Raw genomic sequence first — 24,870 nt, 5'->3', positions numbered from 1 at the left:
TCATATTTTTAGCATGGCGCCACATGTCAAAACAATGTGTAATGCTGGCTGCAAAGTGGAAATTGGATATATTATTGTTTAGTGTGTGGTTAAACATCTTGTTTTCTCCTGAAAACACGCCACGCAGATGCTAAACAGGAAAATTTCCAGTCATAGAAGCAACAAAGCCAGTGTAACCAACCTGTATGACAAATAATTTGTCTTCCTTGGTGACAACTATCAACAACAAATACAATTTTTGAAACATATAATTTCCAAAACAAATGAAAGGTTAGCTTATATTATCAATTAAAACAGCAATTATACGCTAGTACTTGAAAAGAAAAATCTTCTACCCAAAAATATGGTCATTCACTCTGGCTTTTATGCCTCCTATGTGGACTGAACCATTACACGTCTTTCGGGGGGAGCATGGCGCCGACGCGTCACAATACGTGAGGAAATTTACCGAGATGCTAACCTCAGTAATGTGTCATCTACGACTGCTGTATAAGCTTTAAACACATTTAAACATAAATATTTTAGTAATGAGTTGTTCTGTTTCTTCTGGGGGAAATAAGTGAGTGAATACCCGATCAAAAAATGATCTGCCCCACACCAGACCACCACGGAAAATGGCGACTGTGAAATAGATGGAAGACGAAAGTAAAAAATATATATATTAAATGCAGCGTTTAACTTCTCCGCTGGATCCATTTTCGTCGCTCGGAGGTAACGTTTGTTTGTTTACCATCGTGTTATTGATCGCTTTGTAGCAGTAGCTAGGGGTATTTGTCATTAGCTACAGTTTAGCCTGAGGAATAGGTTTTGGTGTGGAAATGGAATGGTCTGCAGCTCCTGCAACCAGCATCCAACAACACAGCATGATACAAACGACAAATCCACCCTTATATACCTTCACCAAACACAGCTATACTGGGTCGGGTTAGTTCTGAACGTAGATACGTTTAACAATATATTTCAGCTGTTGTAGGTTGGCAATTACTGAACTCCTGAGCTGAAAGTTTTAGCTCTGTACAAAATCCTCGACTGCTCATTAAAAGCCATTTTCCATGTCCATCCCTTTGCAGCTTTAATGCTGTTGTTCAGATCAGACAGTCCTCTTCATATGCCCAACACCATTCAGGTGCTATGACACTTTTATTGCCCTTCAAATACAAGACCTCTCACTCTTTCGACCTTGTAGGTTTATAAACGACCACGATCATATAAATCAACAAAAAGTCAATTATATTTTGTATGTAGCTTGAGTCTTTTTACTAGAAATAAATATATAGTACTTACCTCAGACTATATACATGGTTTGCTTCACGATAAAGCACATTTAAATTAGCAAGAGCTATAAAACCTTTTTAATCAAGATATTTTTCAGGCTATTCTTTTTTGTCTAATAAAAATGTAAAGAACTTTAATTTCCAAAGCAAAAAGCAACTAAACATTAAAAATTTAGAAGCTAAAACTGGTGGAGAATCACAAGTACTTAGCCAATCAAAATGGTGAATCAATCATTTACTAATTTTCTGTAAGTCTTTATTTAACCTTTTAGTTCTTATTCTAAACATCGCACATATTTTTAAACCAGAGGTAGCTATAAGTGGCTACAATGTTCATTAGCGTCTCCTTATTGAGGCCTTGTCTACACTAATCCAAATATTTTTTAAATAAACTTTTATCCTGATTATCTTGTTTATCTATTTTAACAAGATTATTACAAAATCACAAAAATACGTAGAAATGCCAATGGGAGGCAAGAACATTAACATTACATAGAATCATCAAAATATGGTGGGAGTGCATTCTTAGCTTGGCTAAAGATTTTCACAAAATGTAACATTTTTCTTGTTTTATTTTTAATTTTTTTCCCATAATACAGTAGTCCCTCATTTACTTGTTTATTACGGGTATTTGGTTCCAACCCCAAACACCCCCCAGCAGTAAGTGAAATTCTGCGAAGTAGTAATGTTAAATTTGTTTTAGTATTTATATATATTTTCAAGCTTTATAAACCCTTCTCACACTCTTGCAATGTTCTAAAACTCTTAAACCTATGTAATTTTAACAATATATGTACTGCACAGTAGCTACTGCTAAATTTTATATGGGGACTCATCAGCCTTGGTCCAGTTATGGTCAGGTTCTGGTCAGCTCTCTGCAGTGGCTGAGCACCAACACGCTTTTGGAGAGAGCCGGACCTTCGGAGAGCCAGCACAAAACCACACAATGATCCCGGTAAAGTCCAAATAATTCAGAGGGATCTGGATGAAAAAAGTGAGCTCCAGCAAAGACACCAGACCTCGAAGCAACGCTCCCCTCAAAAGGCTCTTTCACAAGATTCATCATTCTGGAACTGAATCTGCTGAACGGCTCTGTGTAGAGTTGCATTCGGGCCCAAAAAATCCGAGCCGACCCGGCACCAGCCTGTAGCCATAATTTCCGAATCCCTTCCAACTGGACAAATTAACAGTAATTACAGGTCCGAACCCGAATCACCTCCCCCTCGACATTTTTAACTAAGTTTTGACTGCTTATATAGTTATTAATGGTTGGCGGATGCACAGCTGAATAAAAGCAGAAGATCAGAGCTGAGGGGGTGTTTGTCCTTTCATGGCCGTCAAAGCGCATTAAAACCCTGTTTCTGCCAGCATTCTGCATTATTCAGACATGGACCACTCTGACACGTCTGCTTTGGGACCTCACCTGTTTGGGTCGTCGGCCACGTGCGTCCGCTGAGTGCAGCGGCTGAGTGAACGTCCATTTGGGTGATGGATCACTTCCTGGCAGTACAGTCTCATCTGAAGCTTAACTGAACTTTATTTTACCTCTTTTAAGTCCGTTCAGCTCGTAGTAAAATGGCTGCATGTGGCTGGCAAAGGTATGGCAAGCCATGTTGTCATATAATTGGATTGCAGCTGATCCACTGACGCAATCAAAAGCCTGACACCGACCCAGCCCGTTCCGAATTCGGACCGGACTTCAGACGCAGGTTAGACAGCTCTAGATATGTGCCACCAAGCAAGGTAGTAACAAATGTATCTATGGTATCTAGCTCCAGCAGTCATTGTGCGAGAGGCATGATACACCTTGGACAGGTTGCAAGTCCATCACAAGGACGCATATGGCACTTTGCCACTGTCTCAACTCTCCTCGGCTCTGCAGGACACAGCAACAGTTAAGAACCTCCCCAATATCCACCCCATTCAGCTCGGTTTATGGGACCACCTTGTTTGAGGTGCCAAGCAGGCTGCTCCAAGGGGCTGATATTGATGTAAGCAGAGAGCAGCCATTGATTGGCCAGTGATTGGAGCTACATCATTGGATGATCTGCCCAGCAAAACTGCACCTACATCTGAACCTCCACTTCCTCATCGTGTTGACGGATAGTATCATAAGAAATTTATGCATTTACCAAGAGCAATTAGAGATGATAGCGCTGCATGGCTACACCCGAACATATAAGCAGTGCCGAGATAAGCTAATGTATTTCATGTCTGATTATAGGGTGATTGAGGACCACAATGGGTGGAGTGACTCGTAACACAAATGACCAGTTATGATCCCGCCCACTTTGCATTGATGATACCACCCACAGAGTGGGGAAACAGTTCAGCCTCCTCTCTAGTGGCAAATCACTTAAACCTGAGAAGAATGGAGAAGAGGAGAGACAAGTAGAGCCCCATTTACCAGTGGTAAAGCAGCAATAGAGACAGACAAGATAGACAACCATTCACACCCTCACTCACACTTAAAAGCAATTTAGAGTTAGGGATTGGTATTTCAGTTATAATACTATTTGAAAATTACTGTCAGTTTTTTAAAATACACCTCAACCCTCTTTACCATCCTTCAGAACTCTTGCCCCCGCCAAACACAACATTCACATCTATCCATTCCATCGATTCATCCACAACTCCAGGGGGGAAATCTACACATCCCTTTTCTTAGTGACACTCTTTTCCTGGGAGAGTCTAAAGCCCCCAGTATACTGCCGCGTACGTCCATACGCAGAGGTACGCACATACGTATGCAGAGGTACGAGCGTACCCCCCCAGGGCATGTCCATGCAAAGCTCAAAATTTTACGACCGCATACGCGGTGTCGCACAATAAACTGCCCAGCGACGGACTGTTTTGTATGTGACACCAATGTATTAAATTCCCCTTCTTCATCCCTGATCTGGCCTTTTCTTTTGTTTTGTTTTTTTGCCAAGAGGCAGTGATCTCTTCCTCCTCCATTGATGCCATGACTGAAATGGTGAGAAATGATGGAATTTGTCACGAGCGAATTAAACTCAGGTCCAGCATGGCTGCGGGAGTGTCTGGAGATCTCCTGGTGGGCTGGTCTGATGTGTGGGCTGCAAAGTTAGCGCTCCCTGTTTTTTTTTGTTTTTTTTTTTTTTTTAGATCTTTTTATTAACAACATATAAACACAGAACACCGCTGTGGCTGAGGCTGCCAGTGCTCTTTTTTTTTTATTTTTCCCCGACCTGTCAATCAATCCAATAGGCGTGTCAGCAAATGACCAATCGGCGACCTCAATTTGTCCCTAAGGTAAACACCCCTTGTCTGTGAAGCTGCTCTGCAGCTGCTCGGGGTGTACGCTGGAGTACGAAGTATGAACCCTCTGCGTACAGTACACGCGTACGTACGCGTGAACAGACGTACGCGGCAGTATACTGGAAGCTTTCGGCATAAACATATAGAAAATGTGTAATTGCAACAGTGAATTATGAGGCTGCCTTGAGGTCTCATCTCAGTGGTTTATGTCTGGAAAACCTCCGTAGAGGTTCTCTGGAAGGGGCCAGACACAATCTAACAGTGTAAAAGGCATGGAGTGTGGCTTGTCGGAGCATTTTGTGTCAACATTCTGATTTTGTATTTTCATAGTTAAGAATTGAGACTGTACAGTAGTGTTGCTGGATAGCACAGTTGTTGTTGCTGTTGCCTTGCAAAGGTATAAGGTATCTAAATCAAAACTCTACTGTGGTCTTTCTGTCTGGAGTTTGCATGTTTTACTCATGCGTATGTGGGATTTTCTGGCTACTCCATTTTCCTCTCATAGTCAAAATACTTATAGGTTAGCTAGTGATTCTAAATTGGCCCTAGGTGTGAATATGTGCATGCATAATGTTTTGTATCCAAGTGGGCCTGTGATGTACTGGCAACCTGTCCAGGGTGTACCCCACTTCTTGCCCTATAATTGCTAGAGTGCCAGATCTTTTTCTCTAAAGTATCTATCTACAGCCACTCTTGCAGCCACTGACAATATTATCACATTGTGGCTGCCTGCTGAGCTTCTACCTGCCACCTCTAATGTTGATTGCCTTTTCTTGCCTTCCGGAGGGCAAAAAGTTTCATGCAGTCATAATACTGGTTTCAGAACGTATGGCCCCAGCTGGTCTGAATTAGGCATCTCTAATGATTGGACCTGGGTCCTTTGCAGCCAGTGTCATGTCCCATAACTGTCATATTTGTAAAACCTTGGTATATGCCAGAATTGGCTGGAATAATGTGGCCTTGCAAGACAGATGTCAAGCTCCCCACTCTGTTTATTCCTCATTTGTTACCTGGCAGTGGACTCTACTCAAAAGTCCCCTTGGACAAGGACAGATAGATATGGTAATTCATGGTGACCTGTTTTCTTGGTATGACAAGCTGGAATGGTTAAGGTAAAGCAATTTCTCTCCAGCCATAAACCTGGATCTCACCTCTGGAGTGTCTGAAAATGAGATAGGTAACAAAAAAAATTAACCTCCCAAACATTTCAATTCAATTAAATTCAGTTTATTTATATAGTGCCAATTCACAACAAAGTTGTCTCAGGGCACTTTACAGAAATATTCACTTACATAGAAAAGTCAATTAGTAAAGTTCTTTATCTAAGGAAGCTAGCAGACTTGATGAATATTCACTTTGTCGCAGTCTCCCATCCTAAGCAAGCACAATGGCAACAGTGGAAAGGAAAAACTCCCTTTTAAAAGGAAGAAACCTCTAGCAGAACCAGGCTCAAGACAAGCGGTCATCTGCTTTGACTGGCTGAGTTTGAGAGGGCAGGAAGGAGAGACAAATGAACCCAGACTGGCAGGTCCAGATGTAGTTGCAGGTGTGCCTGAAAGACAAAACACATGTCAAGGATAGAAAAATAATTGCAAATACAAAACAGTTTGAGTAGTGTACGTAAAGACAGTAGCATAGTGAAGAACTGTGGTCAGTTTGTCCTCCAGCAGTCTAAGCCTATAGCAGCATAACAAAGGGATAGCTCAGGAAACCCAAGCCAACCCTAACTATAGGATTTATCAAAAAGGAAAGTCTTAAGGCTAGTCTTAAAACTGGACAATGTGTTAGCCTCACGGACAGAAACTGGTAGTTGGTTCCACAAGAGCGGAGCCTGATAACTGAAAGCTCTGCTTCCCATTCTGCTTTTGGAAACTAGGAACTGTGAGTAAGCCTGCAGTCTGAGAGCAAAGTGCTCTGTTAGGAAAATATGGAACTATAAGATCTGTAATATAAGATGGAGCTAAATAATTTAAAGCTTTGTACAAACCGGATTCCAAAAAAGTTGGGACACTAAACAAATTGTGAATAAAAACTGAATGCAATGATGTGGAGGTGCCAACATCTAATATTTTATTCAGAATAGAACACAAATCACAGATCAAAAGTTTAAACTGAGAGAATGTATCATTTTAAGGGAAAAATCTGTTGTTTCCAAATTTCATGGCGTCAACAAATCCCAAAAAAGTTGGTATAAGTCCATTTTTACCACTGTGTGGCATCCCCCCTTCTTCTTACAACACTCAAAAGACGTCTGGGGACAGAGGAGACCAGTTTCTCAAGTTTAGAAATAGGAATGCTCTCTCATTCATGTCTAATACAGGCTTCTAACTGTTCAATCGTCTTGGGCCTTCTTTGTTGCACCTTCCTCTTTATGATGCGCCAAATGTTCTCTATAGGTGAAAGATTTGGACTGCAGGCTAGCCATTTCAGTACCCGGTTCCTTCTCCTACGTAGCCATGATATTGTGATTGCTGCAGAATGTGGTCTGGCATTATCGTGTTGAAAACTGCAGGGTCTTCCCTGAAAAAGATGATGTCTAGATGGGAACATATGTTGTTCTTGAACCTGAACATAGTTCTCTGCATTAATGGTGCCTTTCCAGACATGCAAGCTGCCCATGCCACAAGCGCTCATGCAACCCCATACCATCAGTGATGCAGGCTTCTGAACGGAGCGTTGATAACAACTTGGGCTATCCTTATCCTCTCTGGTCCGGATGGCATGGCGTCCCAGTGTTTCATAAAGAACTTCAAATCGTGACTCATCTGATCACAGAACAGTCTTCCATTTTGCCACACTCCATTTTAAATGATCCCTGGCCCAGTGCAAACGTCTGAGGTGTGGAGCTTGCTTAGAAATGGCTTCCTCTTTGCACTGTAGAGTTTCAGCTGGCAACGGCGGATGGCACGGTGGATTGTGTTCACTGACAATGCTTTCTAGAAGTATTCCTGAGCCCATTCTGTTATTTCCTTGACAGTGGCATTCCTGTTTGAGGTGCAAGGACGTTTAAGGGCCTGGAGATCACGAGCATCCAGTAGAGTTTTACGGCCTTGACCCTTACGCACAGCGATTGTTCCAGATTCTCTGAATCTTTTGATGATGTTATGCACGGTTGATGATGATAACTTAAAAGTCTTTGCTATTTTACGCTGGGTAACACCATTCTGGTATTGTTGCACTATCTTTCTGCGCAACAATGGTGGAATTGGTGATCCTCTTACCATCTTGGCTTCTGAGAGACACTGACACTCTGAGAAGCTCTTTTTATACCCAATCATGTTGTCAATTGACCTAATTAGTGTTAATTGGTCTTCCAGCTGTTCGTTATTTGCTCAATTTCCTTTTTCCAGCCACTTATTGCTACTTGTCCCAACTTTTTGGGGATTTGTTGACACTGTGCAATTTTGAATCAACATATTTTTCCTTTAAAATGTTACATTTACTCAGATTAAACTTTTGATCTGTCATCTATGTTATATTACGAATAAAATATTGACATTTGCCATCTCCACATCATTGCATTCAGTTTTTATTCACAATTTGTTTAGTGTCCCAACTTTTTTGGAATCCAGTTTGTAGGTTAGAAGTATAATTTTGAATTCTATTCTGAATTTGACATGGAGCCAATGTGGAGAAGCTAAAACTGGAGAAATATGATCTCGCCTATCAACTCTCATTGAAACTCTGGCAGCAGCATTTTGGATCAGCTGAAGACTTGTGTTGTCTTTATCTAAATGGAGGCCCGTTTCAGTACTCCAAGAAAAGAGTGACCAACAATTAGGTTCTTGATTCAGCTCCTTGTAAACATTTTGGCATTTGAAGGCTGTGAAGCATTCCACTTTACATGGGAAATTTGGTTCTGTGGCAGCAAAGAGAGACTGGAGGTTTTATAGAGGTGATAAACAACTAACCACTTGGGGCTAACAAGTCCCAAAGCCTCCCTGATTTCTATTTTCAAGTCAGAGTTAGGCCTGTCACGATAACAAACTTTGCTTGGCAATTAATTGTCTCAGAAATTATTGTGATAAACAATAATATTGTTTGAATTTTAATAATAATTAATTGTCGAATTTGAGAAGAAACGTTGGGTTTGTTTGGAGTGTATTACCTTTTTTGACCACCTGGTGGCAGTGTAAGACTGTTTGAACAAAAGGATGGCTAGTTGGGCAGCGTGTCTTTTTAAGAAAAATGGGAGGGAGGGTCCTTAACCTGACATGGTGACATGGCGGCTGCTCAGTGATTTGAGCTCTTTAGCATAACATTTTTCACACAACCTTTTAATAAAAAATCAGTAAACAAGTTTTCAACTTCTTTTTGCAGAGAAAAACAACTAGCCCCTATTAAAACCAAAATTGTCTCCTTTACCCCCTTCCCCTTGTTAAACCTCTGAGCTCCATAAAATGAAATCCCGAAAGCATCAACTTGAGAGACTATATAAGAAATCTGGTCTAACTGTCCATCTCCAAATGTACACCGACTATATACAGAAATACAAGGATGCACTAAACTACCTGGTCAAATTACTACTCCAATCTAATCCACTCTGGCTCTAACAACCCCAAATCTCTTTCCTCAACTATCAACGCGCTTTTAAACCCAATAACAACATTTCCTCATCCTTTAACATCACCAGATGCAATAGTTTTCAGTCTTTCGTTCAGACCAAAATTGATAACATTTATAGTTCCCTTGATCTCGTCTCTACTCACAAAGCTCCTCCAAATTCACCTTCCTCCAGCTCCATTCAGCAGCTCTCACACTTCACTCCATTCTCCTCTGCACAACTGACTAAACTTTTGTCTGGTATCATAACCACCACATGCTCTTTGGATCCCATTCCCTCTCTCATTAAAAGTCGTCTCCCCATTGTCTCTTTTCTGATCACAAGAATCATCAACTCCACACTTATATCTGGATCTGTTCCACAGTCTCTCAAGTTGGCAGCCATCACCCCAATACTTTAAAAAACTGGTCTTGACCCTGAAAACTTCATAAATTTCCGACCTATATCCAATCTCCCCTTTCTGTCTAAAATTTTAGAGCAACTCATACCTGATCAACTTCAGACCCACCTCAAATCCAATAACTTGTTTGAACCATTCCAGCCTGGATTCCGTCCAAAACACAGCACCGAAAAAGCTCTCCTCAAAGTTACCAACAATCTCTTCCTTTCCTCTGATCCTGGCCAGCTCAGTATCCTCATCCTCCTGGACCCCACTGCAGCTTTTGACACCGTCAGTCATTCCATCCTCCTGTCCCGTCTCAAGTCCAAACTGAACATCACTGGTTCCGCTCTGTCCTGGTTTCAGTCCTACTTCACAGACCAGCAACAGTTTATTCACATCAACTGCTGCTCCTCCTCCATAACCCCTATATCCCAAGGTGTTCCCCAAGGTTCAGTGTTTGGTCCTCTCATTTTCATCCTTTACATCCTCCCCCTTGGTAATATCATCCGTCGTCATGCCCTCCATTTTCACTGCTATGCTAATGACATACAGATTTACATTTCTACTACATCCATAAACCCCAACATCCATTCCACCCTCACCCATTGCTTAAATTACATAAAAATGTGGATGAAGGACAATTTTCTCAAATTAAATACTGACAAAACTGACATATTCGTCATTGGTCCAAACAGTGTTACCAAGTCCACTCAAAACTTCTGTCTCAACTTTGATAACATCACTTTCACTCCATCCCCACTCATCCCCAACTTGGTATTCTTCTCGACTCCACTCTTTCATTCGAATCACATGTCAAACAGATAACCTGGACTGTATTCTTCCATCTCAAAAACATAGCACAACTCCACCCATCACTCACTTTCTCCACTGCTGAAATCCTAATCCATGTCTTTGTCACATCCAGAATCGACTATTGCAATAGCATTTTGTATGGTACACTAGGAATGTGCGATATGGCATAAAATTCATATCACGATATATATCGTTATTGCCACCCTTCACAATATGTATTGTGAAGGGTGGCAATAACGATATATATCGTGATATCTTTTTGGTATAAAACTTGCTAAAAAAAAAGCAGAGGGTGTCCTTTTGCCATCATATATTTTGAATTAAGAAAATTCCACTACTAGGTCCAGAGAGTTTTTAAATAATAAACAAATCAAGTATTAGGCTTCTTTCTTATGCAAAACAGTACAAAAGATATCAAATGTAGTTTTAGCCTTATGTTTTAAACAAAATAATATGTTGTTAACTCTTAACAGTTTCCAGTCTTCTCACTTTATAAATGAATAGCAACAGAGCAGCATTGTACACTAAAACACTTCACCCTCCAAACCTCTAGTGGGCGCCTCCTTCCGCTTTAATGGAGAGCTGACACAAAATGAGTCTGTGGCTTTGACCAGAGTGTCTCGCAGTAAAATCACACAACACAGCATTCTTTTCACACATCAGAGAGCAGGTTTCTCTAAAGCTGACCAACGCTTACTTTAACTTTCGATGGAAAAAAAAAAACTTTCAATGGAACACAGCGTTTTGCGCATGCGTCAGAATACAGCAACACTACGGCAAGCCGGCTGTAGTTAGCTTGTAGCTTCGCTACTTAGCTTTCGAAGAAAAGACTAACACCACTTTTGCACAGTTTTCAACTAAAAAAAGTAACGATTAAATCTGACAGCTCTGATTTTACCCTTGAACACCACTTTTGCACAGTTTTCAACAAACAAAAGTAACGATTAAACTGACAACTCTGATTTTACTTCAGACACAGCATTACTGCAGTTAGCCGGTAGAAGACAGATCTCTATCATAGGCTAAATTTCTATAGTTTCTACCGTATACCGTTTATATCGCGCATTCCTATAGTACACCATCAAAATCTCTCAACAAACTGCAATATATTCAAAACTCTGCTGACCGCCTTCTCACCCACACCCGCTCCCATGAACATATCACTCTTGTCCTGCAGAAACTCCATTGGCTCCCCGTCACTCAGCGCATCCATTTCAAGATCCTTATCACATTCAAAGCCCTCCATAATCTGGCCCCTCCATACTTGACCGACCTACTCCATCACTATACTCCTTCTCGTTCCCTCCACTTCTCCGATGCCAACCTTCTGTCTCTCCCCTGTAGGACCAAGCTCCGAACCTGGGGAGACGGAGCTTTCTCCATCAATGCCCCCACCCTCTGGAACTCACTGCCCCAACAGCTTCGTGTCTGCTCTGATCTCTCCACTTTTAAGAAAGAACTCAAAACCTATCTGTTTAAAATTGCTTTCAATGTTTAAATTTGCCCTTTTTAAATGTTTTACTGTGTTTTTATGTGTTATGCATTGTTGATTTTATTTTTTTAACTCATGTAAAGCGTCTTGAGTATTTAGAACAGCACTATACAAATAAAATGTATTATTATTATAAGCTGCACATAATAAATATAAGATAAATCATAATTTTGTACATAAATAAGGCGCTCTGGTTATTAAGCCGCGGGCATCCACCGTTTGTTGTCAGGACCTGTTCCCAGACAGCTCCAATGTAATGTGCAGCTTTCTTGTTGTAATATAAGAATCAGCCACCGGATGGCGTTTCATAGATTATAGCTTGCTTTCCACACGCATTCAGACTGCATGATCGTCATGAGTCTTCATGATGGTTCAATGTCTGACTCATGGTTAAAACCTACAAAATGAACACAAGAACCATTTAAGCATAATCACTGGACAGAACAGTGCAAAACACTTTCAAAACCGAAATTATTTAAAATGATATACTGGTAAATATTACCCAGAAATCTTATTGAGGTCATGTGACCAGAAGTCAAATAGAACCAGTAAAATACAGTAAATATTACTGTATCGACCTCTCTGCTCTAACTCTGTCAGAAAAACAAAGAGTCACTAATCTGGGCGTGATAATGGACCCTTCCCTGAAACGTAACAATTATGTAAACATGATTGTAAAATCATGCTTCTTCCAACTGAGGCGGCTGTCTAAACTGAAGCCCATATTGTCCAAAAAGAACCTGGAGACAGTAATACATGCATTCATTACATCTAGGCTTGATTACTGCAATTCACTCCTGTTTGGTATCAGTCAGACCTCCGTTGTACGACTACAACTGGTCCAGAATGCAGCAGCCCGATTTTTAACCAGTACAGGCAAAAGAGAGCACATCACACCAGTTTTGGCCTCACTGCACTGGTTACCGGTTCACTTTCAAATCCTGTTCAAAATACTGATGTATGTCTACAAATCACTGAACAGTTTCACCCCCCATCTCTCTGATCTGCTACAACCGTATGTCCCACCACGTTCCCTGAGGTCAGCGGACCAGTTACTCCTCACAGTTCCAGGAACTCGTCTTAAGCGCAGAGGTGACAGGGCCTTCTCTGTAGCAGGACCAAGACTCTGGTTCGAGTTACCTCTGCTTGTCAGACAGGCCCCCTCCCTCTCGGTTTTCAAGTCCCGTTTAAAAACCCACTACTATTCAGTGGCTTTCAACACCAGATGATCTGTGTTTTGATCCTGTATGCTCCACACTGGTTAGTCGTCATTATCTGCATCGTTTTTATGTCTATATTCTGATTTACCTCATTTTGTATTTTGCTTTGTGTGTTACCTGTTGTTCTGTCTGTACAGCACTTTGGTTGGCCTTGTCGCTGTTTTAAGTGCTCTATAAATAAAGTGGTATGGTATGGTAAATTAGTACCATTGATTTTTATTGTTAAACACTTGCGGTAACTGCTGCTGTTTTTAAATGTACTTTATAAATAAATTTGATGTGATTTCTACTCAGCAGAGCTCATATGAGGAGGAAGGGGGAACAGCCCCTCACTTCCGTTGTCTCCTCCGCTCCATTTTTCCTGCGCCCGTTTAAGCTTAAATGAGATAATGGCATATAAACACATATTTACCATACAAAGAAAGATTAAAAAAAACTTTTATTTAAATATGTATTAGTCTTGACTAACTGACTGCTTTAAAAATAAATCTGACGACCTCTCTGCTGAGCTCTCATGATAGAAGTGGAGGGGTAAGAGCCCCTCCTGTTGTTCTTCGTTGTTGTTCTTCACTCCGTGTTCGGATGTGAGTTTAAAATGAGATCCCGGTATTTAAATGCATATTTACCTTACACAGGTTTCCAGGTCTCTCTTATAAATGAGTCCTTGTGGCTCAATGGGACTAACCTGATTAAATAAAGGTTGAATTAATAAACAGAAAGATGTCACACAAAAAGAATTTTAAAACTTTTATTAAACATGTACCAGACTTGACTGCTTGGTGTCTCTGGACCAGTGCCTGACCATTGACACGTTGAGGCAAAGCTTATAGGCAGCAGCTTTGTTTCCTTCTTAAGCCCCCAGTATACTGCCGCGTACATCCATATGCAGAGGTACGCACGTACGTACGCAGAGGTACCAGCGTACCCCCCAGGGCATGTCTGTGCAAAGCTCAAATTTTTACGACCGCATACGCGTACGCGGTTTCGCACAATAAACTGCCCAGCGACGGACTGTTTTGTATGCGACACCAATGTATTAAATTCTCCTTCTTCATCTCTGATCTGGCCTTTTCTTTTCTTTTGTTTTTTTTGCCAAGAGGCCAGTGATCTCTTCCTCCTGTGGGCTGTAGAGCCAGCGCTCTTTTTTAAATTTTTTAGATCTTTTTTCTTTTTTCCGACCTGTCAATCAATCCAGTAGGCGTGTCAGCAAATGACCAATCGGCGACCTCAATTTGTCCGGAAGGTAAACGCCCCTTGTCTGTGAAGCTGCTCTGCAGCTGCTCAGGGTGTATGCTGGAGTTTAATGACTGAACCTTCTGCGTACAGTGCACGCGTACGTACACGTGAACGGACATACGTGGCAGTATACTGGAGGCTTTAGACAGACAGATTGATCGCTTTTAACTTGAAAGCTGCATCTTAAGAAATTCTCTGCGTTTTCCATTATCTCTGAACAAATGAACATGTCTGTGCATGAAGCGCAAAATACGGGAATGATACGGGAACATTCTGAAGAAATTAATGCATGTCTATCTTGGGGGATGGTCCTCGAGACTTTACCTCATTGGTCATTCAGGTTAGACTTCTGGTCACATGATGACAGAGTGGTTGGAGTTATGGTTGGGTATTTGAAACCGTGAGCAAGAGTCTTTGTACATGTGATTACCTGAGGGCATTCACTCTGTGTCACAAAAGCCTGGGGGTGGGCAGCCACAAGTGCCCAGCTCTGTCAAAAGGAAATGTTAGTCAGCAGCAGGATGTTACCAAGAGACAGCAGGAAGTTTGTCAAAATAAAATATGAAAATATAACTTGTGAAAATTATGAGGAAAAAGAACCTATAAATTAGGTGCTCCTTTATATAAACCGCGGGGTACAAAGTGTGAGAAAAAAGTAGCGGCTTGTACACAGACAATTATAGTACCTTTATATTGCACATACTATCTAATTCAGCACTGTCACTGTATTTGTTCAATCACGAAAGTGTATCATTAATGCATCAACGTCAACTTCCAGTGTGCCATGGTAATTTCACAAGTGATGCAAATGCTTTCTTTACTTCCAATTGAAGCTTACCATTTAACTATCATCCATATACCTTTTTGAGGTGGAAATCTTGATGCACCACCCAATTTAGTTTGATTTTGATTTTATTTTAATGAGGCTCACGCGTTTCTTCCCGCTCCCTGTTGTCCTCCAGTTTTTTTGGTCTCTGTCTGTGTATTGGAGCAGCTCCTATTTTTACACATCTTCCAAAATGAAAACTACTGTTTTGGATCTGACCAACTGGACTTTAGACACAAATGACAAAATCTTTTCAACAAAGCGACAGGGTCCTGGAAAACCCTCATCTGCTCAGACGACACGCATGCAGCTGGATATATCTCTGGGGGTGATGTGTCTACCTCTGCTATCGAATGAGGATGCCGTAATTGCATATAATTGGATTTATGATAACAGGTTTCCTGTTTTTGGAATAGTCTGAATCCTGGTTTATCAACATACAAAGAAGACAGCCGCAGCTAATTTGGATCTCGTCAGGCTGCTGCCTATGTGAAGGTTTGGTTCGTGCTTGGAGGACTCAAAATCAGCTGATTTATGAGCGAAACCGCAAGTTGGAAGTGATTTGAATTGCAGACCACTTGCAGCTTTGGGAATCGTCAACATAAAATGACATTGAAGAGGCTCGTAAGCACGGACCAGTGGAATGCACCCTAATCTGGCCATTTCGGACCTTGGAAGTATCAGTACAGACTCAAAGGCTGACAAGGAAAAAATAGTCTGCCTGAATAAATCAACAATTTTGGTTATCTGAATCTGACTCCCCGGTTGACCTCGAAACAGGCCAACTTATCAATTTCTCCTAGGAAATGTGTAAATTAAGGAAAAGCTTTGTCTATCGCAACCCCCCCCCCCCCCCCCTGTGGAGGCTTATCAGAACTGTGCCAGCTGACCATCATCTTATCAGGACAATGGACTATCTTATAGTGCTTCATGGACCGCCTCGTCATAAATGCATATGTAATGTGTTCTTAAATGTGCTTGCTGGCAGAGTTTTTTTGATTTCTTAAATCGTGTCCTGTTAAAACAAGGTGTGAAGAGATCTTTTTTGTAATGCCACTATACTCTCCTAATGGCTTTGCCCCTTTTTTCTATCTAAAAAATGTATTCTGAAAAGGATAAGAAAGCCGCAATTTATAGCAGCAGCTTCGTGCACTCCGCCCATCTTTCGGACAGCTGTACGGACATATTCTCTTATCACGGTGCAATGATAATAAAGCTTATTCTGATTGTTTCCATGTGTCACAAGTAATTTCTGTTCTTCAGTCATTTCTTTCTCTTAGTTTTCCATTCACACCTGTTCGTTGTTCTCATTGGTCAGCTGCATCAGCTGCAGCCACTTACCTTGCCACTCCCAGTGCATATAAAGTCTTGGCTTTCATTTAATCTTCAGTCCATCTTTTTTCTCTTTGTCTGACTGTCTGACTGTCTATTTGTTTGTCTCCCTGCTTGTGATTTTTTTTTAAACCTTTTATCATCTGTTAGAGGAGAGCTCCTTGTAAGTGTCAAAATATGATTCTAATACTCTTGAGACAGGTTTGAGATGTTCAAGATCATTCTGATTATTTTGAGGGATAATTTGTACAATATTTTGAACAAATATGAAACTCAAGCAACAAGTTTGTGAGACTGCTTAGTCACAAAATTTTTAAAATGTAAGGTTTTACAGTCTCATTTAAAACTTTTAGAATATAGGGAATTGAATTTAAACTCTATTTTGCCCCCAAGCTATTTGTAAAGAGAACTTGGTTTAATCTTTGTCTTCTGAATGTCAAGTAGGCTACACTGTATTGAAACTGTTATTAAAATCCAAAAAGACTTTACTTTTTTTGTTTGTTTTTCAGGTCATGGCAGCGGAAATGTCATGTCTGACAGGTGTTGATGAAGATGACAAAGATGCTGATTCGGAACTTAATGCCCACACAATCATGCAGGAATCTGTGAGAATGGCACAAGAATCAGCCTCCTGCACCTCTTCTTTTGGCAAGCCCTCTTTGAAACAGACCAGCGTTCTTGATGTTTTGTCAAACACAGATATGTTGTCGCCAGTTGGCTTGGAGAATGGCCCAGCTTTGCATTTGGCTGTACAAGACCATGAACTCAACAGCATCTCCTCTGAAAAAGAGGAGGAAAAGAGCATTACCCCACTAAAGACTGTGCAGGAACTAGATAATGTGGGAATTTGGGGGTTTGATGTTGAATCACCTGAAAACTCATTGGATAATTTCAGCAGAGCCAATGACCTCAACTGGGACCCTCACAAAGAATTTATGCAGTTTTTATGGGATAACCATAGTAATTCCCCCAGCAAGGAGCCTAAAGAGGAAGTCAGTCCTGTCAACATTCAAAGGAAAAGAAAACGGAAAATGGACATGGTTGTTATGGTGGACCCCTCAGAAGACCTGTACCCTAATCTGAGCCCAGAGTCATCTGAAGAGTCATGTGATGAAGTAGGCCAAATAGACTCTGGTCCTAATAGAGTTACAAAACCAGAGAAAAACTTCAATTCCACTACTCCACAGTCATCACCTACAGAAAAAGTTTCCAAATATCCCAATGGAACTGTAAAATCTATCAAAGAAATTATTTACAAAACACCTGAAAGTTCAGATAAAAATAGTATCAATCATAAAATTTCACCATTGAGGAGAGGGCTTATGATAAATTCGCATTCAGAAAGGTCATTGCGTTACCCTTGCTCAAAATGTAAACTCTCGTTCAAGAAAGAGCATCGCTTGCTTTATCATATGAAATCTCATGAAGACCCTTCTGCAGTTTCGCAAAAGCCTTTTACATGCCGAGAATGTGACCAGTCTTTTCAACAGAGTGGTGCATTAATCGATCACATGTCAATACATCAGGAGGAGAGATCAAAACTGAAGGAAGAAGTCATAGATATAAAAGATAAGAAAATAGAAGGAAGAAAAATCACAATGTTTTTCTGCCCTCAGTGCTCATTTGGAACAACGTGCCCAAACACATTTGTTGAACACGCAAAAACACATGAAAAGGACAAGGGAAAGCTTAAATGTGACAAATGCTGCTTTACAACTCTGAATGAAAGTGATTTTAGGAACCATCACCTTCTGGATCACACTGTTGTTACCATTAAAAAACAGAAACTCAGGGAAGAAATTAAGATATTCCCTTGTGAAATTTGTTCTTATAAAGCTTTTGGCAAACATGTTTTTCAGAAACATCTAATTCGACGTCATCAGTTGACTTTTGACGAATATACAGAAGCACATAACAGTGGGAACTGCACACAACCAGCCAATGATGAGTTACCTACATGTAAAAGTCCTGCTGAAGATACAGAGTTCACATCCAAAATATCAATACAAAATCAAATCTGTCAAAAAGATTTTTCTCCTGATGAGTCCAGTAGCATTTCTGACTTGTTCAAAAACAACAAAGTAAAGGAAGGTTCAAAGTTTAAAGTAACAGAATCTAAACTTGACAAATCCATTAATGTTCTTCTGTCTCGTCAAAGCAATGGAAATAAGGATGCCAAACGGAAGATGGAAAGCAATAATTCCAGTGCTCAGGATTCCAAAAGTGATAAAAATGTCTGTGACCAAACACCACAAACAATGGCTGTCAAGGTTGAATTTTCTGCCGGATCCCCAAATAATACGAAGATGAACACAGACCAGTCAGTAGTCAAAAAGTCATCCTCTAAACGTAAAATGTCCACTCCATACCGCAACACCTCTGACCAAGACTCATGCTTTATTTTACCAAAACCTTTGTCAAGTCCCAAGAAGTTCAACCTGGAAGATGTGGCAGACCTTGAAAAAGACATTTTCCCAGGTAGGGATTCTGAAGCCAGTAGTAGCTATTTTGACAGTGGCATCAAAAAAGAGAAAAAACACATATTTTACACCTATAGTAGAAGAATGTCCATGAGAGGTGCTTTACAGGCATCTAAAAAACTGTTTGAGAAAATAAAGACTGAAGAGCAAGAACAGAACGACCCTGAAATCAAAGAAGAATCCATAGAAACAGAGGTATTTCAAGAAACTTTTGAGTCCCATCAAATACCATTTGGGGAATCTCCCACAGACGATTTGTTAGAGTTGGATTCAGACCAGAAAAACTGTCCGTACTGTCCTGCCATTTTTGAGTCTGGTGTTGGACTGTCCAATCATGTGCGAGGACATCTTCATAGAGTTGGACTGAGCTATGAGGAACGCCATGCTGTGCCTCCAGAACAGGTGGCTGACCAAGATAGGCAGCCACGTATTCGACGGAGGTTTTTAGCTATTCGTCGATTGAAAAAAGGTACGTAATTCCTTTTGAATGTTTTAGCTTTAATAAGAAAACAATAGCTTGTTTTTGTATTATATTATATTAGATTAGATATAACTTTTTTCATTCCTTGGGAAGATTCCTTCAGGAAAATTAAAAATTACTACCAGTTAATGGGTATTGTGGAAATTTGGAAGAATTTTGTGAATCAAGCTCTGATTAGATAGGAGTAAGGAATCCAGGATTAAGTCAAATTTGTATTTTGTTTGCCATATTGTAATAAAGGCTTACATAGTGGGAAAAGGTGGCTTGAACTGTTTTTGTAGCAAGACCATCTTAGTTTCAACCTCCAGGCTTGGGCCTTTTAGCATGAAGTTTGCATTTCTCCTTGTGCATTAGTAAATTATATACCCCTGTTGAAAAAATGAATGGTAGGTTAATTGTTCTATCCATCCATCCATGCATTCATCCATCATCTTCTGCTTGTTCTGGGGTTGGGTTATGGGGGCATCAGCTTCACAGCACATTGATGGCAACAGGTCCATATCATTTGCAAACAGCAGAAATGGAATCCAGAGACTACGAACTGTACTTCCTTTGCCCCCTGATTGCACAGAGAAATTCGGTCCATAACAGTTATAAACAGAATCTGTGACAACAGGCAGCCCTGGCAGAGTTCAACTCCCACCTGAAAGAGTCTGACTTAAGCCCCCAGTATACTCCTGCGTACATCCATACACAGAGGTACGCACGTACGTACGCAGAGGTACGAGCGTACCCCCCAGGGCATGTCCGTGCAAAGCTCAAAATTTTACGACCGCAAATGCGTACGCGGTGTCGCACAATAAACTGCCCAGCGACGGACTGTTTTGTATGCAACACCAATGTATTAAATTACCCTTCTTCATCCCTGATCTGGCCTTTTCTTTTTTTTTTCTTTTTTTTGCCAAGAGGCAAGTGATCTCTTCCTCCTCCGTTGATGCCATGACTGAAATGGTGAGAAATGAAGGAATTTATCACGAGCGAATTAAACTCAGGTCCAGCATGGCTGCGGGAGGGTCTGGAGATTTCCTGGTGGGCTGGTCTGATGTGTGGGCTGCAGAGCTAGCGCTCCCTGTTTTTTTTTTGTTTTTTTTAGATCTTTTTATTAACAACATACATATAAACACAGAACACCGCTGTGGCTGAGGCTGCCAGCGCTCGTTTTTTTTTTCCCCCAACCTGCCAATCAATCCAATAGGCATGTCAGCAAATGACCAATCGGCGACCTCAATTTGTCCCGAAGGTAAACGCCCCTTGTCTGTGAAGCTGCTCTGCAGCTGCTCAATGTGTACGCTGGAGTCTGAAGTCTGAACCCTCTGCGTACAGTACACGCGTACGTCCGTTCACGCTTACGTATGCGGCAGTATACTGGGGGCTTTACTGCCATCAATTCATACCAGACTCTTTCACAGCTTGTTTAAGGACTGAATGGCCCATAACAACAGCCCCCCACCCATAGTCACAATGAACCCCCAGAGTGTATCTCAAAGAACATGGTCGAATGCCTTCTCCAAATCCACAAAAACATGTAGCCTGACTGGGCAAACTCATACGCCCCCTAGAGGACCCTAGTGATTATAAAGAGTTAATCTAATATTCCACGGCCAGGATGGAACCCACATTGTTCCTCCTGACTCTAAAATTTGACCATTGTTAGGGCTGTCTTCTCCAGCACCCTTTTAATTGATGCCCCTGTAATTGGAACACACTATCTGGTTTCCCGTATTGAAAAGAGGAACCACCACCCCAGTCTGCCAATCCAGTGGCACTGCCTTCAGTGTCTAAGCGATGTTGCCAAAGCGTGTCAATAAAGACAGCCCAGCATCATCCAAAGCTTTGAGGATGTTAGGGTGGATCTCATCCAGCCCTGCAACCCTGTCACCGTGAAACTATTTATCTACCACTGTAACCTATTAGCTTCTTCCATGGAAGATGTGCTAGTGGGATTAAGACTATCCAAGATGCATTATTTCCACCGCTTGATGACATCACTGGTTGAGGTCAACAGCACCCCACCTCCATTATACACAGTGTTGGTAAAGTGCCGCTTTTCCTGCCTCAGCTGCCTGATAGTTTGCCAAAATCTTCTCAAAGTTAATCAAGAGTCTCTATCAATAGCCTCACTGAACTTCTCCCACATCTAACATTTTGCCTCATCAACAGCTAGGTCTACAGCACACTCGATCTACTGATACCATTCAGCTGCATTTGAAGTTCTTCCAGCCAGCAAAGCCCAATAGGACTTTTTCAGCTTGACAGCCATGTTCATCCTTGGGCGTCCACCACTGGGTTTGAGGATGACCACTATGAGAGGCACTGACAACTTTGCGGTCACAGCTCAAGTCTTCTTTGACAATAGAGGCGCGGGACATGGTCCACTAGAACCCAATGTCTCCTGATTTCACGGGGATGCGGTTGAAGTTTTCTCGGCTGCGTAAGTCGAAGATCTTTCTAACAGATTTTTCTGCCAAGTGTTCCCAGCAAGCCTTCCCTTTATGTTAAGGTCTACTGGGTTTGTCTGGCATCATTCTCCTCTGTCTGATCCAACTTACCCCTGGTGGTGATCAGTTGACATCTCAGCTCCTCTTTTCACCCAAGGGTCCAAAGCATTTGACTGCAAATCAGATGACACGACTGCAAAGTCTATCATTGATCTGTTGTTTACTGTGTCCTGGTGCCATGTTGTGCTTATGTTCAAATGTTTGTGATGAACAAACCATGACTAGCACAGAAGTTCAACAAAAGAATACCCCTCCAGATCACACTGTTACTATCCATATAGGCATTGAAGTTCCCCAGCAGAATAAAGAATTTCCCTGCTGGAGCACCAGCACCCCTGCTTAGAACTTCGAGAAGGCTGGGTACTCTGAACTGCTGATTGGCGTATAAGCACACACACACACACACAAAACTATTAGAGTTTATCCCTGTATCCAAAGGTGTAGGAAAGCTACTGTACACTATCCTTTCACCTTTCAACCTCATGCACAAGCTGAGGCTATTTCCCCACCAGAGAGATGAACTTCCATGTACCAAATACTTACTTTAATAAGTCAAGTCACATTTATTTATATAGCAGATTTAAAACAGTAACTGTTATCAAAGTGCTTTCGAGTCAGGGTCAGAGTGCCAAGTCCACCACTTTTATTTACTTCCCATGGCACCAGTCACCCGACTTGTATGGCCCCTTCTGCAAGTGGTGGATCCACAAGAAGGCAAATTAATGTAACTCATTCAATTTGAGCTGGATCGGACCCCATAGATAGAGGTCCAGTCACCAGGTGCTCTTAGAAAAGCACCTCTTCCAGGCCTGGCACCAGGGTGTGTCCTCAGTAAACCTCATATGGACAAGCGACATTGTGTTCCTTGGTGACTGTTGTCTATACAGGTATTCTGATCAATCGTTGGCAACTCAAATTTGTAAATAGGTGGGATCATGCATTTTTATTTTTATTTGTGTTGGTCTTGGAATGGATAGGCAGCCTGTCCAAATTTTACTCCCATCTCTCACACAACTACTGCTGGAACTAAACACCAGCTAGGTACTGGTTAATTTGTACTTTTGACACATTAGATTAGACTATACCCACCTCGTACAAAGTGGTTAACACTGCATACTCAGCAAGTTGAATTTCATACTTGTGCTTATAATTGCATTATAATATCAACAAGTTTGAATTAATGTGAGAGAGATTGGGAACAGTAAGGTTGTGGCAGGTGAGTGATTTTTAAACAGCATTGGATGGTAGTGTGTAGGATGACTGTTGTGGTGAAGAAGAAGACGAGTAAAATCAGAGAAGAAGACCAAGTGGTGGAAGTTGATAAAAGAAGAAATGAGGAGTTCAGAAATGAGCTATTAAAGGATCTTCCCACCCTTTAAAAACTGTTAAGTTGTAAGTAAGTAAGTAAAGTTTATTTATAGAGCGCTTATCACAGACATAAAATCACAAAGCACTGTACAATAAAAATCAACTCTAAAATATACAAAGAATAAAACAAGCATAAGAACTTCAAGAAGCACAATAAAATCATGACATAAAAGCCTGGGAGAATAAAAGTGTTTTCAGTTGCTTTTTAAAAACCTCAACAGAGTCAGCAGAATGAAGTTGCAGGGGCAAACTGTTCCACAGCCTTGGAGCCACTGACTGAAAGGCCCTGTCCCCTTTAGTTTTCAGCTGCGTATGTGGAACATCCAAGAGGCTCTGTGACTGGGAACGAAGGCCACGAGCAGCAGAGTATTTGGTTAAAAGCTGACAAAGATACACAAGAGCCTGGCCATTTAAAGCTCTGTTCGTCAGCACAAGAACTTTGAAACAGATTCTTAACTCGACTGGGAGCCAGTGTAGTGAATATAGAACTGGAGTGATGTGACAGTATTTGCTGGATTTGGCGAGAAGTCTGGGAGCTGCGTTCTGAATTACTTGTAAACGTGAAACAGAAGACTTGTCCAGGCAGGTAAAAAGGGCATTACAGTAGTCCAGACGCGATGACACAAAAGCGTGAATAATTTTCTCTAGGTCAACTCTGGAGACCATAGGTCGTATTTTAGAAACGTTTCTTAAATGAAAGAAACAAGAACGGGAAATAGCCCTAATGTGAGACTCAAAGCCTAATGATGAGGCAAAAGTGACTCCTAAATTTTTTACTTTTGATTTGGCTACTGGGCAGAAAGAGGCAATTTTCTGATTGATTTTTGAGTGAAGGTGACTGGGAGCAGTAATCAATCAACCTTTATTTATACAGGTAAATCCCATTGAGCCTCGAGGACTCATTTACAAGAGAGACCTGATAAAGTCAAAGTCAAGTCTCTGTCTTACTTGTGTTTAAAACCAAGATGTTACTGGCAAGCCAGTCACTGATACGGGACAAACATTGGACAAGGATGGCCAGTTTATCCAGCTGGCGTGGTCTAAACGAAAAATACAATTGAATGTCATCAGCATAAATGAGATAGGAAATATCAGAAAAGGATTGAATAATTCCGGCAAGTGGGATAATATAAAAGGAAAACCAAAGTGGACCCAGAACTGAGCCTTGTGGTGCCACAAGGCTCAGTTCCACAAGTTAAGGGGGCCTAATCAAAGGAGAACCTGTCTGTCTTGATGCAGAAAGTTCTGTGAGATGGTAAATGGTCTGTACTTAAATAGCGCCTTTCTATCTGATCAAGATACTCAAAGCGCTTTACACTGCAATCTGTGTCCTCATTTACCCATTCATATAGCACTCTACTAGAGCTCTACAAAGCTAACTGAACAAATCATTCTAAAGAGACTAATCAGTGCTTTATCACATTCATTCACCGATGGGACACACATCGGAGGCAATGAGGGGTTCAGTGACTTGCCCAGGGACACTTCGGCATGTGACAGCTGGTGGATTCAAACCCCCAACTTTTGCATTGGAAGACGACTGCTCTAACCACTCAGCCACAGCCGCCCATGGATATGATATGAGCCGGTCCAAAGCTGAGCTAGAAATACCAGCCAGAACCTTC

At 41.3% G+C, this 24,870-nt stretch overlaps 1 protein-coding gene across 1 annotated transcript in view; it reads left to right on the top strand.

The window, feature by feature from the left end:
- Window positions 1-500: 500 nt before the first annotated feature.
- Window positions 501-24,870, top strand: part of znf644a (zinc finger protein 644a) — a 36,771-nt gene continuing 12,401 nt past the window's right edge. Inside the window, exons 1-2 of the mRNA XM_037682176.1 lie at window positions 501-711; window positions 16,928-19,367. Coding sequence (XP_037538104.1) covers window positions 16,931-19,367 — 2,437 coding nt within the window. The 5' untranslated portion in view covers window positions 501-711; window positions 16,928-16,930. The remainder of the gene's footprint in view (window positions 712-16,927; window positions 19,368-24,870) is intronic.

This window comes from Nematolebias whitei, chromosome 9, assembly GCF_014905685.2.
Source record: "Nematolebias whitei isolate Nwh7 chromosome 9, NemWhi1, whole genome shotgun sequence".
Lineage (NCBI taxonomy): Eukaryota > Metazoa > Chordata > Actinopteri > Cyprinodontiformes > Rivulidae > Nematolebias > Nematolebias whitei.
This window is presented reverse-complemented; position numbering and strand designations above follow the sequence as displayed.